The following is a 21440-nucleotide window of genomic DNA, read 5'->3' as shown; positions in this document are numbered from 1 at the left end:
TTAATATTTAGTATACATTGCTGAGGGCGATGTAGCGCACATTTAATATGAATTGACGAATGTGTTTTAACTATACCTACTAGTCTTGTTTTGATTCCCCGGCAAGTAAAAAAAAAAGTTGTCAGAAAAATAAATACTCAAAACCTTTTGTTGCATCCCCCACTGTTGCATATAATGTCTGTTGCATATTTATGCAGTTTTGATTCCCTGGTGTTGCATTTGCGTTTAATGGAAACAACATTTCTGTGTTTCATATCAGATGCACTTGCTGTCCCATTGTGAGGATTGCCACAAACAAAGACACCCAAGCTGATGGAGCACTCACGTAACCCTCGCTGCATTCTACTGACATCTAGCGGGAGGAAAAGGAACTGCACTAACTGTGTGACCCAGGTGAGGATCTGCGCACACTCAACAGAAACGCACAAAGCTCCCCACTTGCCAATACATCAGCGTATCGATTTACTCGCCGCGACCTTGAACGATCAGACAAGTGGAAGCGCCTCGTCGGGCCTGAAGCCATCCATCGCTCGCCCCCACCCCCCGCTATACTCGTAATGACTTGAGGGGAGACGGCGAGCAAACAGGAGCCCGCTGAGATGGACCTCTGAACCAGTGGGCTCTGCCACAGCCTTATGTTGCGGCCAGCCTCCCCTCTAGGCAACAGTCTGTTGCGGGTAAAGGAGCAGAACTGGGTCAGCCTGTCTGAGATGAGAGCCATGTTTCGTGAGAGGGAAAATAAAAGTCGCCCATGCGCCTAAATGGAGCTTTATGCTTCGCGGGATTATGTAAGGGATATATATGGAATTTAGTGAGTTAAGATGCTAATCAGGTGGATGATGAAAGATGAAGTAAAGTCATACCTGAGGGGGGGGGGGGCATGAAAACAGGTAGCGAGTGTATTTTAGCATCTAACACATTGATGATGTCATCTTGATGTGAATAGGAGTGAAACAAACACTTTTCAGTGCTATAAATATTTTAGCTGTCCACAACTTGAAAGGCATATCATGACAGCTTCATTTTTTTTTCTTTTTATATAAAAGTAAGACTCATGCAGACAAACACTGTCTTGGAAATTCTTTTACCGTATTTTCCAGACTATGAGGCGCACCTAAAAACCTAAAATTTTCTCAAAAGCCGACAGTGCGCCTTATAGCCCATTGCGCCTTATATATGGACCAAATTCCTAAATTGAAACTGGCCCGAAGCATTGTGTCATGAAACCAATCATAAGTGGCCCGCTGTAGACTATGAATCATGAATCAAAAAGACTATGGATCATTATTTTGTGATTATAAAGTAAAAGATAAAATGGAGAATGATTTGATTTAGATTAAAAATCTGACATGATGCATTAATGGTGCGCCTTATAGTCCGGTGCGCCTTATATAAGGACAAAGTTTTAAAATGGGCCATTCATTGAAGGTGCGCCTTATAGTCCGGTGCGCCTTATAGTCCGGAAAATACGGTATAGTGCTCATTACATATCTTTACAATATTCTGCAAAATAGAGCTTCCTGAAAAATAAGAAGCACACAGCAAATGCTTAAAAATATATTTTTGGGGTGGGCGCAATAATGAGTTGCGGATCACATCTGTACTTTTCATCATAAGATGTGACACTTGATGGCCCATTAGTTCCCAAAGTGCTATTCTGTTCCATAAATTGCTCCCCTTATAGAATATTTAGACTACTCTGTGTGTTTCCCCTCGCTTGTCAACACGACATGCATTATTCATGTTAATGCTCCATTATCTGACGCTCGGCGTGAAGTTACGCACCCGCCGACGGGGTCCCCGCGACCTCCTGAACCCGACGGTGCCGTCGGCGTGCCCTCAGCGTAGCATTAAAAAGCAGACGTTTCATTATGCGAGTGAGCACCTGCCTTTAAGAATTACCTGAACTAGCTTTTTAATTGTGCAGTTAAAAAGGTGTTTGTGAGCCATTTAAGAGCGTTAAAGATAAACCGAGAACATTACGGGGTGTTTTCGGCTATTCACGAATGGGTTTATAGGAAGGGAATGTAAAACAGCCGGATGCTACTGCAAGTTATGGTTTGTGTGGATAAGGAATTTATGTCGCGGTATAAAAGTGTGTTACGCCTTTTTATTATAAACAACCTCGATTGAAGTGCCAGCTTGTCAAAAGTACACGCTGGGATCGCCGCCAGTATTTCTACTGAAAAGGATGAGATGAGGGGAAAAAGAAAAAAAGTACCTTTAGTCTTCTCAGTCATCAAATTTATTGTGGATGTGGAAGACGGGTGACGAGCCAATAAATGAAAGGCTTTTCACAGCTAATTAAGATGATGCTAGGAGGTTATTGACAGCGGCTTTATGGGCGGCGGTGACTTGATGCACAGGTTATTTTTAAGATACCAGATGAGCACAATGCATAATTTATCACAGCGTACAATACGTCTCCCGAGCCGCTGAATAAAAGAATAGAAATGATCGGGCTTCGAAATGAGACACATGGAAGAGTGCAATTATGTGGCAGCCAATCAACAGTCAGCATTTACTTCCTGTATCTGACCTTGCTGGACTTGTAACCATGGAAATGCTTTTTTTCTTTTTGACTCAAGCACAGCTGGTCATTGAAAACTATTTTTTTTTCCATCTTGGAAAAAATATTATCCTGCTTTTTGTGGCTTACTGAGTATATTGTGACAAATCTGCCACACACACCAATTATAATATTATAATTCCATTATTTCTATTCACACAACGTGTTGTCTTTTCGTTTGACATCTATGACAGTCTGCATATTTAATATGTTTTCAAGAAACGGGCAAATATTTACAGAGCTTTTGTTGACAGGATGTGAACTGTGTGTTTAGCTACATGAGCGACTCAAATCAGCAGCGTGTGTGTCATTGCAGTTTTGCAACAACAACTCAAACTGAGCATTAGTGTCCTTGCTCTTGGGTTGGAAATTATCGTCCAGATTTACCTCGAGTCGCTTTTGACCGGTGTGTGCATGCGCTATTACGGAAGCATGGAAATGAATCAATCTCGCAAGGCCACCGATCGCGTGCATGAAATGTAGCCTGATAACTTGGAAATAAAAATGTAGGACTGGGCATCTTCCATGAAGGCGGAAAATGAAAGGAATCAATCTCACGGATGCATGAAAATAACAAAGGGAAATAACATCACAAACACATGTGCGTATGTATATGAGCTTGGCTCATCTGGGGATGGTTATGGAGCCACCTCAAGGCCAGGCAGTGCTTGTCAGAGCTTTTGCATGCACGCAACAATATAAGCGAGCCATCCGGCAGACACGTTTGGAGATTTACGACGAGTCCCCTGATGGGAGGATTTTTTATTGAGGCAAATACGGGTTCGGCAGATAGACAGCGTTATCTGCTGACATGCACACATATCAATTTGAGCTTATATGTATATTATATTGACGTATTTGTGTTTTTATTGCAGGTGCGGGGTGAGTTCGGGCAGCCCGCTTGTTCGGTTCTGGGACAGAAGAGTGTGAGGTAAGCAACGACAATAATTTTTTTGATTTTTTTTTTATGCTTATGTTGCACCATGCAGTGTTGCTTCTGCATGATATAAGTGAGTGTTGTGGTATTTGGAAATGTGGCATTTTTTTTTTGCATCATAAGCACAAGCAAAATGACCTTTCCTTTAACAAGAACTGAATGCAGTAATTTTTTTTGTTTTTTTGCTTTGTTATGCATCTGCAGCTTGACAATAATTTTGAAAATATTCCAAACAGCTGTCAGTATAATCCAACGCAATTGTAAGGAACTGCAAACGAACCTAACCACATGCTACTCATGGCCACGTGTCATCGCCAAACCAATTTTTGCTTCTCAACATGCTCCTTTTCACACTGGCCGCGCATGTTTTCATGCCCGATTTGAGCATGCTGGCTTTATTACCAAGTATATGTAAGTGCGTAATGCCCGAGAAAAGTGGAAGCGGCGTCAGGCTTTCCTATGAGGATGGAGGCAGATACGCTCCAATGACTGCAAATCATCATGAGACTCACGCTCTTGTGGGAGGAGAAATCTGAGATTGGCTGGATTTAAAAAAAATAGCTGTACGTAAAAATATATTAAAAAAATTGCTGTATACAAAAAAAATATATATACCGTATTTTCCGCACTATAAGGCGTACCGGATTATAAGGCGCACCTTCAATGAATGGCCCATTTTAAAACTTTGTCCATATATAAGGCGCACCGGATTATAAGGCGCACCTTCAATGAATGGCCCATTTTAAAACTTTGTCCATATATAAGATATATACATTTGGCCCGCAGGCTGGACTTTGGACACGCCTGCTATAGTGGCTCAATATTGGTTCATATATAAGGCGCACCTGATTATAAGGCACACTGGCGGCTGTTGAGATAATTGGAGGTTTTTAGGTGCGTCTTATAGTGCGGAAAATACGGTACATATCTTTTTTTATATACTGCAATGTTTTTATATATACGTTTTTATATTTTTTTAATATTTTTTTATTGTCATTGCAATGACGCAATGCAACATGTATAACACGCGTGTGATCCGATGTCATCAGGCTAATCTAGTGCAATTTTTTTTTCTGCGAAGTTCCAGTATGTCGGCATTGATGATGAAGTTTCTTTATCATTCATTCATCGGCCGACCAATACGCCTTTGATGAGTTCATGTGCGATGAAGCTGTGAAGATGAATGGCGATGCGGTTGGGTTGACGACACGCTGTTTCATCAGCCTCATTAGGAGAGCTACATCGCTGATATTTATAGATTGTAACACTGCGGTACACGCAATTCGTTTTCACTTTGCGGTTTGACACTTTGTTACATACATTTTCACTTTACGCTTGGACACGTAAAATCAAACACTTATAAATGTTGATAAAAACAAAAAAAAAGGATTAGTTTCTACAAAATTAATTTTGCTATTTACAGTATTATCACAGGATGAAGTAATTAATTACTATAAAGTATTTACATTTTTCAGTTGCATGTGTGCGCTTCATTTACATATTAGCTCATTATCATGTTTTAGAAGGTTGGCGCCACAGGGCAACTTGTTGTTCCTGATAATGACGAGCCTCGAAGCAATTAAACAGTTTAACTATTTTTTAAACCATCTCACATTGCCAAATTGATGTCAAACCAAACCCGCCGCTTTCCAAAATCCAAAGTTCACATGAAGCCAAAAGTTCTTTTTGTGAAACCATCAAAACCTTTGGCGCAGTCAAACCACCTCGGCACGTATGAGTCTTTGTCGAGCGTTAAAAATGTTAATTGGAATTTTGCAAAAGGAAAGAAAATACCATCCCACCTTCTCTAGTCACAGGCTGTCAAAATGCAATATTCCAAATTAGATTGTATTTGGATAATCTTTTGAACTGTAATGGGTTTCCAGCCAGCAGGCATATTACTATTGGCACATCATTATTAAACAAAAGTGACACAGAACCATCACTTTGCAGCCGGCGCCAGATAAACGTTCGACACCGTGCAAATAATATTAGTTCTGCTTCCAGAGTCACCGGCTTATCTCTGTATGCTATATTGGGTTCATATCCTCGTCTGCCGGCGAGGGCCTTCTGACAGAAGTGTCTAAATTTATGAGTAGCCCGTATGAATAGTCTGCCGGGTGTGCGTACGATGTAACTTGTGTGTCACGCATTAACGCTTTTATATGTAAATGACGTGTTTGTGCGCACGCGTGGGCGTCTGGGATAGACGGACGCGCGCTTTTTCGCACCCGTGCAAAAAAGTACACATTCATATGTAAATGAGCGTGTGTATCCGAAGCCCGTAGATGCAGACGCGACCCATATCATGGCATAATGAGATCCGCCACTGTTGGTTACCCTCAGACAGAGGTAATTATGGCTGCAGTGAAGGCGGCACGGACGAGCACGTATTCACGCGGGCCTCAATCCCGTTGACAGGCCCTGTCCATTTGGCAACGGGAGGCGGCAAATGGGATGTGATAAATTGGAGCGGCATCCGCTTTCTAATCAGCGTCACACAACCTGTTATGAGATTCAACAACAGGAACAAAAAAACGGGATTAACCGGAATTGGACCAAAAAGTGGACAACGGGACAAAACCTGCTTGATTAATCTTTGTGTCCGTAAACAATTTACAAAAAGAGTCATGACATTAAACAGAGGAGGATTTTCCAGAGAAGTGACATCTCGTTTTTTCACCCAAGGTTACGGTACTTCATTCCTATTTTTTCTAACCGCCCTTTCCACTCGACAAGCTCTCCATCGTGTTTGCACGCGGGTAATCCCTCCATACGAGTTAACTTGTGATTTATTTGCTTGCTACTCGCCTTGAACTTCTCGACCACAATCTTAGCCCGTTCGCCTCGTCTTGCTCGCTTATTTCTGAGAACTCATGCCAACAATGACACTTTAATGCCGTGAGGTCTTTGACGGAGAGCGGGGTCGTTTGTGGGAAAAATAAATCATGTGGATGTTTGTTCATTTTCGTTGCTGTTTTGTGTCATGTGAGAGTCGGTGTCAAAGAAATAAACATATTCAGGGCATAAAGAGAGTTGTGAAAATATGTAAAGTGACTCAGGATAAGAAGCATCACTTCTCATGACACCTACCTCGATGTTTTTTGGGCGCTAGCAGCTTACAAAAAACCCTAGCGGGATAAATTCGGAATGTTGACTGTGGTGTGAGGCCAAAAGGCCAAAGAAGAGTGCAAAAGCTCCACGGGCGATCCAGAGATTCAACTCGGAACTGGATGATGGAGATACTACCAAAACAACATGAAGTTGACTTTTGACTTTGGCTACGGGCACAAATAGCATGCTGTTTGGAGAAGTTGTCCTAAAACCCCTTCCAGGTTTTCGAAAACTCCTACAAAACTTGTAATTGGAATGTGGCTTAGCCATTGGCTCAGCAATACTTAGTACTTGAGGGCTTCTGTATGGAATGAAGATTTACAAGTTTAAAACTAATACAAGCTTGACGCACAAGTTTGACAGGAAACTTGATTTTTTTACAAAAAAAGCTTCCATAAGACAAAAAACGTTTGAGCCGCCACTGTAAAAAAAAAAAAAAAAAAAACTGCAAATCAGATTTGGGATTGCACAACTGACCACAAAGAGTCCGCCTTGTTGCCATGGTAACCACATCACCCACATAACTGTAATGACAACACACTCCCTCTCAGCCACTGTACAAACAGAAATAATTATCCTCCATTTGGCATTTTCTTTCGGACCCATTCGGATATTTTATGTAAACATTTCCAAGCATTGATTGACTGGACACGTGAGCAAACGGTGTGACCTTTGACCTTGCATTTAGGCTCATCAGCGGGTTCGCAATCTGATTCCTGTTTACCGCTCGGCCAGGACGCTCCGCCAACACAATCCAGCCTCGCTACGCTGCGGGCGGCGTCTTTTATTGCAGACTCCTTTGAGGCAGGAGACTCCAGAGAGACGCTTGCTCACTGAGCAATTTATATGTTCTCATCAAAGCGTCTTCTTTAGACCCTCAAGGCAGGTCTTAATTGTTCGACGTGATATCTGCACCCCGCCCCGACACTCCCCCCCTCCCCCACTCGCTTGCCTTACTTTTGACTGTTTTCCTCTCCCTCCCACCTCGCCTTGCACCCACCCACCCTCCCTGCAGCTATTAGGAATTGGATTTGGAGCAGAACGATCCATTTAGTCTCTCTACTCGTTTCGACGCCTCTCGCTCGCTCACCAGCTTCCACACCTCCTCTGTAGGCTTCTCTCATCAAAGCCAAGGCTTAATCTGTCTATTTTTACCTGGAGGAATGAAAGGAAAGGGGATGAGGTAATGCTTTTCCTGTCCATCAGGTGGGCACTCGTGCGTCTTGTGATGAGTATGATTTAGAGAGACAGCGCCACCATGTGGACACAAATCAAAAGCTGAAATGGTGACGTCAGTGGTTGATGAAAAAAAATACACACATTTGAAAGCATTTTCTGTTTAATAAAAAAAATTCTGTGAAACATCAGACAATATTGCCTTCACCTGTCACTTAAGTGCAACTCAGAAGCTAAAAAAAAAAACTTAAACCGCCATATTGAGTAATAAAAACTCATTTTACAAGGTAGTGTGACAGAACCGGCTAACACATTTCCCCTCTGCAATATAAATGCGATATGTATCCTGAGAGTTTTTTTATTATTCTTAAGCAGAAAAGGCATCTGAAAATAAATAATCGTTTGTAGACTTATAAAACACGTCTCGTAGCGAGAGACCGAAAATGATGCGCAGAGCTTCCGACGCGTCCAGAAAGCCTTCCGGGCCACTTATTTGTATTTCCATTCAGAGTTTATTTTCCCTCTCTTGCTGTAAAAAGGCACTTGGGCGGCAGAGGTGCTGCGTCCCACAGCAAAGAAGCAAAGATAAATATTTTGTCTTAAATCGTCATTTTCAGTTGTCTTTGTCGTGGTTCTGACCGTTGCAGGCGTTGGGTCGGCGGATGCAAAACTTGCGTGGGTGGTCTTTAAAGTCAAGGTAGTCGTAGACAACACGTGGGTGCTGCTCTATGAAATGATGAAGCTCATCTGGACAAAAAAAATAGGTCAAGCCCAGGTCTCGGAAGTTGTCCTCGTACGTTAACAATATGTTCTTACCATACGTGATTTTCCCGGTATCTGGTCCATCGAGTTCCATAAAAAGCATTGACAAATCAACTTCTTTCACTCCCAACATTATCTCCAAGGTGGAGGCCAGCTCGTCTTCATGGACCTCCCCGCTGTCCTCGTTAGCATACATCTGCGCATAAAAGCTCTTTCTTTTAAGCAATTCATGGAAAATGTATTATTCTAAGAGTGCTTTTTTTACCTTGAAGGCCAGCTTGAGGGTCTCCATTGACCTTGATGGTCGGTAAATAGTGGACATAGCGATAATAAAGTGTCTGATGTCAATGTGACCATCTTCATCCTGGGCAAAATAAACATTTCACATGAGTGGTGAGCACACAAATATTTTAAGATGACTATGTTTAAGAATGCTAAAAAAAAAAATAAACGGCAACCTACAGAATCTCCGCTAGAGGGAGCCACTTGCATAGTAACAAAATTTGATACAGCTCTTATTAGATCATATCAAACTGATTATTTTGTAGCTGTCTTATCACATATTGTCTTTTATGCATTTTATGCAAAAAAATCCAAACTGCAATCTACAGAATCTCCGCTAGAGGGAGCCACTTGTGTAGTAAAATTTGATACAGCTCTAGATCATACCAGATTTTGTAGCTGTCTTGTCACATATTTTTCTGGTATGCATGGACAAAAAAAAATTATCTAACCTTGACGAAGAGGTTGCTAACTTCTTGCAGTGTCTCTGTAACTGGCAGGTGAAGGAAGCATGCCAAGTCTTGCAAATTCAGTTTATGTCTTTGCAGCTTCCTAACTCTGCTGGCATGCTCATTCAGATGGCTATCTGTAATCTTCAGCCTGTCATGACAAGAAAGAAAATTGGTAACAAGTTGAAAGTGAAAGTGCAACTCATGATTTGGTGTGTTTCTTTTGTATCACCAGAAGATGTCAGCATCATCCTGACTTCTTTCTGACCCTCACCTCAAGCGGCGCACCAGCAGATTGAACTCAAGCAGGCTGCTAGGGTTGTGGATGCGCAGGGGCCCTTGTGAAAAACTAATCTCCCGGTCCTCAAAGGAGAGATCCGTGAGCGGCACCTCCAGCGCTCTGTCAGGGGGAATGCAGCTGGAAGGTAATCAAATTCCGCACACACACATGCCAACACACACTCACTTGGCCATGAGTTTTCGAACGTTGTTGGCGAAAAGAGTTGGGTTTTCTTTTTCCTCGTCAGACGGGGTGTAAACCGGCAAGTACTGAAAAACAGAAGTCAGCTTAAGTAAACATCCCCACCAGATAGTCCAATCAAAAACTGTTTACCTCTATCTCCAAGGCATTGTGAGGCTGACATAGAGTGAGCCATAAAATCTTGAACCTGGGAGTACGAAAACATGTCATTGACACAATGTCGCATTCCTTTGAACGTGGAAGATATGTGTACTGCGGTTTGTTGTTTTGTGTTGGGGTGTTGCACTCACGCTCCAGGCCCTCGCCACGTCCATGAAATTGTATCCTGCGGAAGGGAAGCGGAGAAAGGAAATGACAAACATGGCCCACACTTTTTTTCTTTCTATGAAGGCCGGAGAAGAAAACTGGGCAGCTTTTGTGCGCAACTGTGGTTTTAATTTTGTGAAGGTAGGAGGGTGAAGGGCAGATGGTTCACATTGATCTCCGGTTACAAAGAGGCCCACCTTGGATTCAGGCTGCTCAGAATGCCTGCTCTTAAAATGCTGAGCTTGCTTTACTTAGGAGAAAGTCAACAATACACTGCGATAAAGCTGGCTAGGATCAAACGTATTACCGTATTTTCCGCACGATAACGCGCACCTAAAAACCTCCAATTTTCTCAAAAGCCAACAGTGCTCCTTATAATCCGATGCGCCTTATATATGGACCAATATTGAGCCACTACGGCAGGCGTGTCCAAAATATATGGACTTATATATGGACAAAGTTTTAAAATGTGGCATTCATTGAAGGTATGCCTTATAATCCAGTGCGCCTTATAGTGCAGAAAATACGGTAATTTGTGCTGTAATGTTGACGCAGGGATAACAGAAAACAATGTGCCTGCAGCAAAGCTCGAGGAGCCTTGACAAAATTCACTTTCTCAATGATGAGGTAACCACACAAATGAAAATGTCAACAGTCACTTCCATAAAACTAGCACTATCCATAACTCAAAACATCCCTCCTCACTGAAATGAAAGGAAATGCCTTTAATCTGTTCCACCTTCCTCTAAAATATTTCGTGGCTAACAATAGAGATTGAGGATCAGAAAACTCGAAACTTCTAGAGAAACTACTATGTATGTTTCATGAGGTGTATTTAGAGACATGATACGTGTGTGTGCGTGTGTGTGTTCGTCAGCGAGATAGCCAGACGAATAAATGGCAGGATGAAATATCATCCTAGCAGAACATGAAGTCATTCAACAAAAGAGGAACCTGTACATATATAACGTGAAGGGAAACCTTGACATAGTGTGTCTCAGTGACTGGAAGTTACTATTCATGTTTACCAGTTTATTTTGGTATCGCAAAACCACTGGTTGCACTGGGAGTCCTGGAATGAAAGCACCTGGGGGAGCACAACAGGGAATGTGTCAGTTTTGCTAGCTCGCAGACAGAACAAACCGCTAACAATATGGACAATAGAAGCGAGCAATGGAATTACAGACTGGAATAAATGGGGATTAGGCCGAGCGGTAGCCAACGGCTAAACACAATCGGACACAGGAAGCGAGGGGATTACAAATGAATTCGGATCTGGAAGCAGTCAAAATTATTTACAATATATTGTCCATACCTGCTTTGAATAAGATGAGGCTTGTCCTGTTGGTGCATGTACCTTCTGGAAATATCATGATCTAGATTTAAAAAAATAATAATAATATTTAACAAGTAGGATTTTGATTGTCAGGTACCGTATTTTCCGCACTATAAGGTCCACTGGATTATAAATTACAGCTTCAATGAATGGCCCATTTTAAAACTTTGTCCATATATAAGGCGCACCAGATTGTCCATATATAAGGCGCACCAGATTATAAGGCGCACCTTCAATGAATGGCCCATTTTAAAACTTTGTCCATATATAAATCCATATATATGGAAGTCAATTAAATGCCTTACCTGAGGCCACTCCCCTCCAGAGCATGCTCTCCTCTTGATCTCCTCAACACTTTGCTTCCTAGAGTCCTGGTCCGAGCGGAATACAAACACCGGTCTGATGTACTTGATCAGGGCTAGGTGGGGAAAAAAATAATAATAAGGGGAGGTATTGTCAGGGAAGATGTCAATTGTTACTAACTGCCCCAGATGGGAAGACTGCCACTCTCCAGTTTAGTGACAATGGAGCACATGGTTCGGGTGATGGGAATGGCGTCAAAGTAGCTTGAGTGAGGTGCCACCGTGATGATGGGGGCCTCGGAGGATGTCGCTCGTTGACCTTTCACATTAATCCAATGGAAACCACCGCAAAACCACATGGCCCTCATAATCACGCTCAGGGAACGCTTGATAAAACTGTAAAGAAAAAAAATCATTTAATCTATTTTAGCCCACAAAATAATCAAGGAAGAACTTGCGCACCTTCTCCACCATGACTGCGAGTCAACAATAAATTCCGAGCGTCCAAACGAGGCTGCAAAAGCAAACGGCCACGCTAGCAGCATGAAGAAGGAAACCATGAGTAGTCGAACTGGAAACACCGTCACAGACATGAGTCCGATCTACAAAACGGAAAAGAAAGACCACATTAGTATAAATGCAACAAATTAAGCTCGGCCGGTCTCATGCTACTTTGTAGCATCACTTTGACATTCTTGAGTATTCCAAGGAGGATACACACATCCCATTAGTTGATTTAAAAGGGAAACAGCAGCTAACACTCAATTGAATCTACACAGAGTCACGCTTTGTTCTCGGGCCAGTTTTTTTAATGGGTTAATGGGGTGGGGGGACGCTAATTAACGCTGGAAAAATAGCAACATTCCACAAGGGAAATAAGGATTTGATTTGGTTAAATGTACAAATTCATTTTCAATGGCACATTATTACGGTTTATTAGTAGTAGCACTCTACTATAAAACCGCCTCTTTAATAGCAATTAGATGTACTATTTGGATTACATGCATTTAAAATCAATTTGAAAATATATAAATGATTAAATAGCGCTCAATAATATAGATAAATTAATAAAAATAAATTTAAATAAATAAAATTAATAAAATAAATAGCATCTGACTACCTAATTTTAGATCCACAAATAATTCAGATATACAGTATAAATAATTGAGATGGAAAAAAATGCAAAGATTACGCAAGGGGGAAGCCACCCACTGGTCATATGGTGCAAGTAACGTGAAGGTCAGCCAGAGCAGAAATGAGAGGATGACAAGTCAGCTGATGCCTTTCCTCTCGCTGTGTTCCCACTCGTGGCGTTTTTATGCACGAAGCAAGATCACGACGATGGAATGCCCCAATGTAAATAGTCCCATTGTGACGTTTCAAACCCCTTTTCTGCCTTCTCCTGACCTAGCTTGGATCTCAATCTTCAGGGCCTGTGTGGTGGTAATCTCCCATCTCGGAGGAGTTTCCCTCCATCAGTCCTATCATTTTGCTCCCCAGCTGCCACCTTCATTTATTATGCCTCGCTGGCTTCAACTGTCTTGCCTCTATTTTGCATTGATGTGCATTTTGTCACCTCTCTGGGGAATCGTGGCAATCCCGTCCTCCTCCATCCCTCTCTGGAGGAGCCCAGGTGCACGCTGCGGGGCCATATTAATAAATAAACAGTTATGAGGCAGATTTATGATGCTCCATAACTCTTCTTCCTGCTTCCCTGCCTCCACTTCACTTCGACTTGACACATCAGAGCTTCACAAATCCATCCGGGAGGATCCTCTTGACATTTTCCCGAGGGGGGGGGGTGACAATGAGAGCTGATAGTCGTAGTTGCTGGTGTTTTTACATGCAATCTATGTAATTTCAGGTCCTGATTATGATGATTATGAAAAATAGATGTAAAATAAATGCCTGTAGCATGTCAGAATAAGGAAATCTGATGTCATAGTGATGCACCCTGCAGGGAATTCTCAAAATTGTTGTGAGGACAGGTTGAGACGTGTTATGCAATGGAGGTCACAGTCCACCTGAATTTTGTAATCAGGTATTTATCTCAAGACACCTAAGAATGCTTTTGCTGATGGTTGATAAAAACCTTGTGGACATCATAGCTCCACCAAATCTTTCATGTGTTTTGTTTTGGGAGCTGTAGCTGGCAGCCATGACGGGATTTCCACTCCTAAAAAAAATGTGTGACTCAGCTGGAATGAGTTCTACAGTCTGTCTACTGTCTCATTTTTTTTAGACCGGTCACCAATTATTGATCACAGGGCACAAATAAGCACCCAGAGAAAACAAAACATGATATCAGATAGAACACAGTTTGGCTTTAGAGGTTCCACTGTAGCTTTAAGGCCCAAGTATAAAGTCATGTTTGTTTATGTAAAACACTCGCTTGTCTTGAGGTGGAAAAATACACCTCGGCGCCACATTAGTCAGCGGCAATAGGAAGTGTGAAGCAGATTGTCTATGGCCTATATTTACGGGTATCCTGCTGTGATCTGGTACAAACAAAATTGTTAACAGGCCCCTTCAAAGGCGAGTGGATAAATATCAGTGATAAGCGGCCATTACAGGGAAATGTGGAATTCAGGAAGATAAAATGAAAGGAAAGAACTGTATGCACAAAAACTTTATTATCGCAAAAGTCAATTGTCTTCGAGTAAATTTAATGGGGGTAAACTACAGTGCTGACAGAGAGGTTGTTTGTACTGAGCCTGAATGTTAGGCATGTTTTGGAAAGAATGAAAACAGGCAGGGACTTCAAGTCTATGGGGGAAGAAAGACTTGATATAGTCTTGAGTGAGTTTCTAAAAGTGTAGAAAATCAAGACAGTCAATGAGGGGAAAAAAAGTATTAATGGATTGAGATCTTTTTTTATTGGTCTGTGAGATTAGAACAGAAGACCATCCATCACCAAGAGGGTGTCCATCGATCCATAGGTTGATTGATGACGAGGCAATTGAAAGTGTCCGCTCGCCCAAAGCTGTGATAGATTTAAGATGAAAGCACAGCTGCTCTTCAGTGCAATCCCGCTTCAGGTTCATGTTTGCTTTGCCACCACTAGTCATGTCTTGTTAGGTCCATAAACATAACCGCAACCATTAAGCCTTGACTTTTGTGGTCATATTTCATCATATTAAATTGCACCATTTTTGTGAGGCGCTTTCACAAGGGCAAGTTGCTGCATTCACTTGCAGGTTAGTGCATGGCAATGTTGGGAAACATTGCAAACAGTATGATGGATGCACAGAATGTCTTACATGGGTTAGATATTTGCTTATTGTGGTTTCTGTGGTCTACACACCAAAGTAATTTAAAACCATTTCTACCATTGTTAAAAAGTTATATTGTATTGCAAAACAGTATGTACCAATTGAAATGGTCGATGGCTGCATAGATACAAAATTAAACGTGATAAATGTAATCAAATAATACAAATAGAGCCTTACCTTTATTTTGTCTGCCTTGCTGAGTTTTATCGTATGAACGAAAGGGTTCCTGCCCCATCTGGAAGGGCGATTGCCAGACGAGATCATTGCTGCCAGCGCAAAAGTAATCAAATACCGATAAAACTGTGCGTATCTTAGTCTAATGTCGCTCTTTGGAGTTTTGACCGAGGCTCGTGTTCTGTCGTCGGACTTGGAAAGGGCTGCAAGTGCGCGTAGAAATGTGCGATGCACAGGGAGTAAACATAAGTCCGCTTTCAGCAAGCGTGCGAGATTGCACACGTTTATATCCGGTTGTAAATAAAAGGGTAACGTTGACAACGTCAACTTTGATCCCTTTTTTCCTCTTTTACGTTGCTTTCTGACACGTTTGTGATGCGTTGGCAAAGTATTTCAAAGGACTATGACATTTTTATGACGTACAATGGTGAAATGTTTTTTAATTACCATTATCACACAGCTATCATAATAGAGGCTGTTAATTGCTTTGTAAAACTTATACAAATTCAGCAAGGGCTCAAATAATTATTTCCCTCACTCCTGCATTGTTGAAACGTGTTTTCCCATTTGGGTATAATATTATTGGGAAACCACCCAAGCAGGTTGACTGTTTGTTGCCAAATACATCTTACATCAGTCACTTGTACTGTGGGCGTCCAAATATGAATGTGTGCTTTCTATATTGGCATAATTTTGTAAAGTTTTAAAATGGAGTAAGAAAAGAAATCAGCTTTTAAAAATGGACCATGAAAAGAAATCATTAACAGTAAAAGACCACACTTGTATGAATCAAAGACTTTGTCTCCCCCTTGTGGAAGAGAAATGAATAATACTACTGTAGCTGTTAAAAGCGTTTTTTTCACAACTTCCATCTGATGAAACCTCTTAAATGTGCATACATAAAAACGAAATAACTATCAAAAAGAGCAGGTCACCAAACCATTTTATTTTGCAAGCAGACAATCTTCAAAACTAAAAATCTCAACCTTGTCTCTGCTTATGTCTCGGATGCGTCTTGCAATACACAAACAAGCGGCCCCGTCGTCGCACAAAGAAACAATCTTTGCAGCGTCTCTTTAAGGCAGACTTAGTTTTCATCCCATTCGAGAGCTGGATGCAGGGAAGATGCTGACATTGTCCCAATAAGGATGGTCCGCACGTAGCAGGAGGGATGCAGCTGAGTCTGGCTGATGATGGAGCATGAGGAACTGTGCTGAGAATGGACAAACATCTATAGGAAGCAACCGTCGGTAAATAGTGCCAGCTTAACCGAGTCATCTGGCGAGTCAGGGAGGCTGTCAGGTGCTTCAAGAAGTGAGATGCCATTTGTTCCAGACCTAAAACAATAAAAAGGAAGAGGGAAACAATGATGACATCTCTCCATATTTAAATGCAATATACTATTCTTATTGGCATAATTAGGGCAGTCGTCAATTTGTTTTTGCAGCAGAACTGATGCTCCATATGCAAAAAAACTTTTTTGTAAATGCCCGTATAGATAAATACAATACAAGATGTCCACGTTTCGGCAAATTTGCATTTTAAAAAAACGCTCATCTTCCATAAATTTTCAGTGCATCGGTAACTGGACGTGTCTTCTTGCAGATCAGAATGTTCTGCCGGAAAGTGGCCGACCTTGCATGAGACGATCATTGGCAAACCAGGCATTAAATAGAGTCCCTGCAGGGGATTATGAAATAAAATCACATGGAAATACCTTAAAGTCGCTCCTCGAGAATATAATCAGGTACAGAGATCATATAATCGTGGTTATGATCGCCACAACCTCAACAACAACGTTGCAGGTTAGCTCGGAAGTACGCAGCTATTTCTGGGGTCAAATATTAATTCACCCTGAGTTTTGTCTCGCAGTCTTCCTTGCCAATACATCAGTTACCAAAAGGTTTAGTTTTATTGTAATAATCCATCGTAAGAGTAAAAAGTGTTTTGATTTGTATTGTGGTGGACCTTCGGACTAGTTCTGCTGGGTGAGAGGCCTGGTCATAAGGTCCGCCATAGTATGCGTCTTTCAATTTACACCTGTGAGACAAAATTTAGGTTATTAAATATTGACAACCCGCTGAGCATCTTGGGAAAGTAATTCACTGCAATCATGGCGGCCACCGGAATTCGAATGTTGTCCTTCAGTAAAAATGCAAAGGCGTTAGTTTCTCCCTTGAAACTCTCTGCTGTGCCCGTGCACCGTTACTCCGTGGAGGTTGCCACTACCGGCGAGCCCATCACACATACTGGACAGGTACTTTGTGGTCTACAATTTAGCCTGTCTACTGCGCGCACCACTGGTTATCAAACGACATTGCTGTTATTGTATACATTGAATTTCTGTCGCACAACAAACTCGTTGATATATTGCAAGTATTTAATGCGCAGGTTTACGATGCAAACGACCCAAGGAGGGCCAGATTCGTTGGCAGACAGAAGGAGGTAAGACAATATTTGTTTGTTTTTTTACTACTTTATTGCAGCTAGGTTACTGCAAAGTCGTAGTGCTGTTATATTTTTAGTAGTAAGCATGTTTCAGTTTAGAATTGCATGTTAAAATGTTAGATCACTTTTCCAATCTGTTGCATGGCCTGTCATTGTGTATTATTTTCACCTCATTGCTAAATGGCCTGCCCTTTATTTATAGTTAGTTGCAAATTGCTAAGCAGCCGCTGTAGATGTTTAGTCTCTGGAAAAAAGTGTCACATTTAAATAAGATTTTAATGGAAGAAATGTCTTCATTAGGTGAATAAGAACTGGGCCATCAAGTTGGTGGCTGAAGAGAGCGTGAGTGACGTGGAGGCCCGTGTTGTGTCCTGTGATGGCGGAGGAGGAGCACTCGGTCACCCCAAAGTCTACATTAATCTGGTAAGATTTTGCTAAATAAATAAATACAGATGATGCATAAATTACTACTGCTTGTTTTCTAGTTATGCAAATTTCCATACAGTATATTTAAGAGGTGCAACTACATGATAAATGCAATTGTCTGTGCATTAAAAGATACTAATGATATTTTTTCCTTTTATTCTTTGCAGGATAAAGATACTAAAGTTGGCACATGTGGCTACTGTGGATTGCAGTTCAAGCAAATGCATCATCACTGAATTAACTCCTCTTCCTTCTCTACATTGTAACTTGCAATATTGGTTAATAAATTTATAATCTACCTACCCGGGGGTTGGGTTATTCTCTTCAATTTGTCCTCTTCAATTTTGGGAAGTCATTTGATCATTTTTTCAACGTAAATTGTTATTTTCATGTGTTTGTCATAATTGTTTAACATATTACTGAGTATTGCAGTTACCATTGTTGACCGCTAGGTGTCAGCATTGTGATTGTAAATGCATTGCTGTACTGTTTCCCCAACCTTTTTTTTTTAACCAAGGTACCCGTTTTACATTGAAATTTTTTAATTGTATCCCAAACCAGGAAAAAAAACTGCATAGTAAGTATTAATACAAAAAAGTATTTTGTTTTAATTTATTCTGTATGAACTCTGGGCTCATTTAATGAACTGCAAAGGAGGAAGCCATGACCTATTTAGTTGTATGAATTGCAACAAGTGTGTATACTTTTCTTCCTTGTGGAACCAAATGGAAGAGCATATAATTGTTTTGTCACCGACCTAGCTCTCTAATGTGCCACAGCATTCTGATTGGGAATTATTCCTGCTCATATTCGGGGCTCCTGAAACCCCCTTTTGATTTGCACTGCTCCGTTCAAACTGCAGGACATCAGGGGCAGAAAATAAGAAACAGTAGTGCGGAACAATGCATGTTTGAAGAAGATCATATATATATATTTCATCAAGCTTATTCTCCACAGACCTCTGCATGCCAAATTGGCCCGCACTTGCACTCCAGACAGCACTAGTCTGCTCTGTCCCCAGTGATGCAGCCGGTGGAGCTGCATTTTCCACGCCGTGGCGCTCAGGTTAAGGCGGGGGGATAAGTCAGCCAGATATAATTGGCCCTGGTGACTTCTGGGAAGTGAGGCTTGTGCTTGTAGTTAACCTCATCTATAGTCAGACTGCTGTGGATGAGTGAAAGCGTGGGGAAGAGGTGCATTGTTAAAAATGACGCAGGGAAGCCTGGCCCGTGTCAGAGTTGACTGCTTGGTGTAGTCAGAGCAGAGGTGGAGCTTCCGTTGAGTTGTTAGACGATGCCAGGGGCAAAAAAATCTTCCGATGAAACTGAGCATATGAATTGCACTGAATAAAATAGCACGTATACTTTCCAGCCAGTACTTGTTAATTAATTTAATCTTCCTAAACGAAGCCCACAGCAGATCTCACATCTGCCAAGGTTGTGTGTGATGTGGCCCTCGGTCATCTTTAAGATCCACTTATCTGAGAGCCGTTATGATCTTAAAAAAAACTCTTGGATCATGAAATAAAATGCCAGTGAGCTCCTTAACAAAAACAATCCCTCACTCTGTGCAAAACATCCTCCTCATCGCTATAATTGCCCCATTAAAATATTTCCCCTTGAAGATGTGTCATTTTACAAACCTCTTGGCTCATTATGGAGCTGCCTGCAGCCAATTATCTGAACCTCCCTGTCTGGTGACCAAAAAAAAAAAAAAAAAAGTGGAGTCTTTAGGCAGATCTAGGAGCAGCCCGTCCTCCTCATATCCACGCTCATCGTACAAGGCGGCAAAACAAAAAAATGACCTTTGGTCATTGTCTCGGGGCAACTCGGCTGAGCTCCACTTTGGAGTCAGGTGACAGAGCATCTGACCTTTTAGCGTGGAAATAATGACTTGTTCTCGTGCCAGCAGCCGGGAGCGTTACGGCGGGGTGCAAGACACTTCTGGCGACATGTGACACTTTTTGGAGGAGGGAGTTTGCACTGAGCACTTTGATAGTCATGGAAAACCAAAGTGTGTGTGTGACAAGACACAAGAGACTTGGAGCTGTGTATATGTATGCCAACCTGTGCAAGTGCGGAAGGCAAACAGGCGTCTGACAGAAGGTGTGGACAGGAGTAATTGGATCTTGCCTTTTTTTTTAACAGTGCTCAAATATTGTGGTTAAGAAAACTAGGTCATAGTGTGGCATTGTGCTGTTAAGGAAGCCTGGAAAGTGTGTATGTGTGTTCCACTGAGCTCTCGTTGGTTAGGTAAGCTCTCCACAGTCAGAGATGGAGGAACCAGAAAAGAGCTATAAAAAAAAAAAAAAAGATTTTGGAGGGATAAAACAGTCATTTAAGTAAAAGTTGTTTTTATGTTTATTTTTAAGTTGAAGGGAAAATATGTAAATTTATTTCTAATTCTCTTTTGCATTGTTATCATATGTTACAATAGAGATAAATTTTAATTTTAGAAATATTCTACAAAATTATTTTGGGAGGGTGCTGGAGTAAATTAATAGCATTTCCATTCATTTCAATAGGAAGTAAAAGTAGATCAAGGCGCCAATGCAATTTAAGCTAGGCCTTCATATGAGGTGCTTGCAAAAAAAAATAAAAAATCATTTTCATTTGCCTATGTGTCATATGCTTGCAAAAAAAAAACATTTTCATTTGCCTATGTGTCATTCCCAACCCGATCCACAGAGGACAGTTGTTGTGAGACAGACAATGTGATTAAGTCACATTTAATGGCCGAGGGAGCATCCAAAGCTTCGTGCCAAGCTAACTGTGTGTCTCGCTCGTGTTCCCACAGGTGAGGTGACGCATTCCAAGAGGATGAAGGAGTTGAGCAAGAGGAGAATATGCCGAGACGATTCCTGGAGGAAGTGTGAAAGGTCAGTGCGACAAATCACAATGTGAGAAGGATAACAGTGAAAGAAAACTTTGCATCCCTAATGAATAGTTTGCCCGCTAAAAAAGCGGCTACACCTAATATTGACCACTCATTTGAAAATATAATTATATCTAACAATTCAAACTATTCACGTCACTCAACTAAGTAAAATAAAATCGACACTCTACACACACGTGTTTTAACTCGGTGTTGTCAGATTGCTTTTTAATGCCCTTAAGTAAATCGTGAAAAACGTTTCTATTCTCTCGAGAGAAGTTCCGCCTCCAAGTGTAGCGAGAGTGAAGGCACTCATAGCTCTTAACCCCACTCACAAGAGGGTCAGCCTCTTATCTGGTTGCCATGTGATATCCTTCATGACTCCATATTTTTTTTAAAGGCTTCAAAAACGATATTTATTCCGATTATCAAGCACAATCGTATCGGCCTTGGAGCCACTTCCTGTCAGCGAGTTGAGAGGGAAGAAAACTTTAGAAAAATAAGAAGTCAGATGTCATTATTTATCATCTCG

At 41.4% G+C, this 21440-nt stretch overlaps 3 protein-coding genes and 1 long non-coding RNA gene across 14 annotated transcripts in view; 2 read left to right on the top strand and 2 right to left on the bottom strand.

Annotated features, from left to right (window-relative positions):
• The window catches only part of LOC148380022 (uncharacterized), a 199698-nt gene that overhangs the window by 116257 nt on the left and 62001 nt on the right, over positions 1-21440 (top strand). For all 11 annotated transcript variants that reach the window (XR_015855111.1, XR_015855110.1, XR_015855112.1 and 8 more), the window contains 4 exons: positions 260-393; positions 3445-3500; positions 9525-9714; positions 20831-20912. This is a non-coding gene — a long non-coding RNA (uncharacterized LOC148380022). The remainder of the gene's footprint in view (positions 1-259; positions 394-3444; positions 3501-9524; positions 9715-20830; positions 20913-21440) is intronic.
• lpcat1 (lysophosphatidylcholine acyltransferase 1) lies at positions 7942-15453 on the bottom strand. The gene is made up of 14 exons (XM_088365709.1): positions 15164-15453; positions 12177-12316; positions 11896-12110; positions 11718-11830; positions 11392-11452; positions 11105-11163; positions 10061-10095; positions 9903-9957; positions 9756-9838; positions 9564-9689; positions 9293-9440; positions 8824-8922; positions 8613-8754; positions 7942-8543 (listed from the first exon to the last, which is right to left on the bottom strand). The coding sequence occupies exons 1-14, from the start codon at positions 15248-15250 to the stop codon at positions 8410-8412; spliced, it is 1497 nt and encodes a 498-aa protein (XP_088221835.1). The 5' UTR covers positions 15251-15453; the 3' UTR covers positions 7942-8409.
• mrpl36 (mitochondrial ribosomal protein L36) lies at positions 16087-17017 on the bottom strand. Its single transcript, XM_088366136.1, has 2 exons — positions 16878-17017; positions 16087-16497 (listed from the first exon to the last, which is right to left on the bottom strand). The coding sequence occupies exon 2, from the start codon at positions 16484-16486 to the stop codon at positions 16142-16144; it is 345 nt and encodes a 114-aa protein (XP_088222262.1). The 5' UTR covers positions 16487-16497; positions 16878-17017; the 3' UTR covers positions 16087-16141.
• On the top strand, positions 17243-18336 carry ndufs6 (NADH:ubiquinone oxidoreductase subunit S6). The gene is made up of 4 exons (XM_088366135.1): positions 17243-17417; positions 17552-17605; positions 17909-18031; positions 18202-18336. The coding sequence occupies exons 1-4, from the start codon at positions 17274-17276 to the stop codon at positions 18268-18270; spliced, it is 390 nt and encodes a 129-aa protein (XP_088222261.1). The 5' UTR covers positions 17243-17273; the 3' UTR covers positions 18271-18336.

The sequence above is a fragment of the Syngnathus floridae genome, chromosome 21, assembly GCF_059516105.1.
Source record: "Syngnathus floridae isolate MCC-2025c chromosome 21, RoL_Sflo_1.0, whole genome shotgun sequence".
NCBI classification, from domain to species: Eukaryota; Metazoa; Chordata; class Actinopteri; order Syngnathiformes; family Syngnathidae; genus Syngnathus; species Syngnathus floridae.
This window is presented reverse-complemented; position numbering and strand designations above follow the sequence as displayed.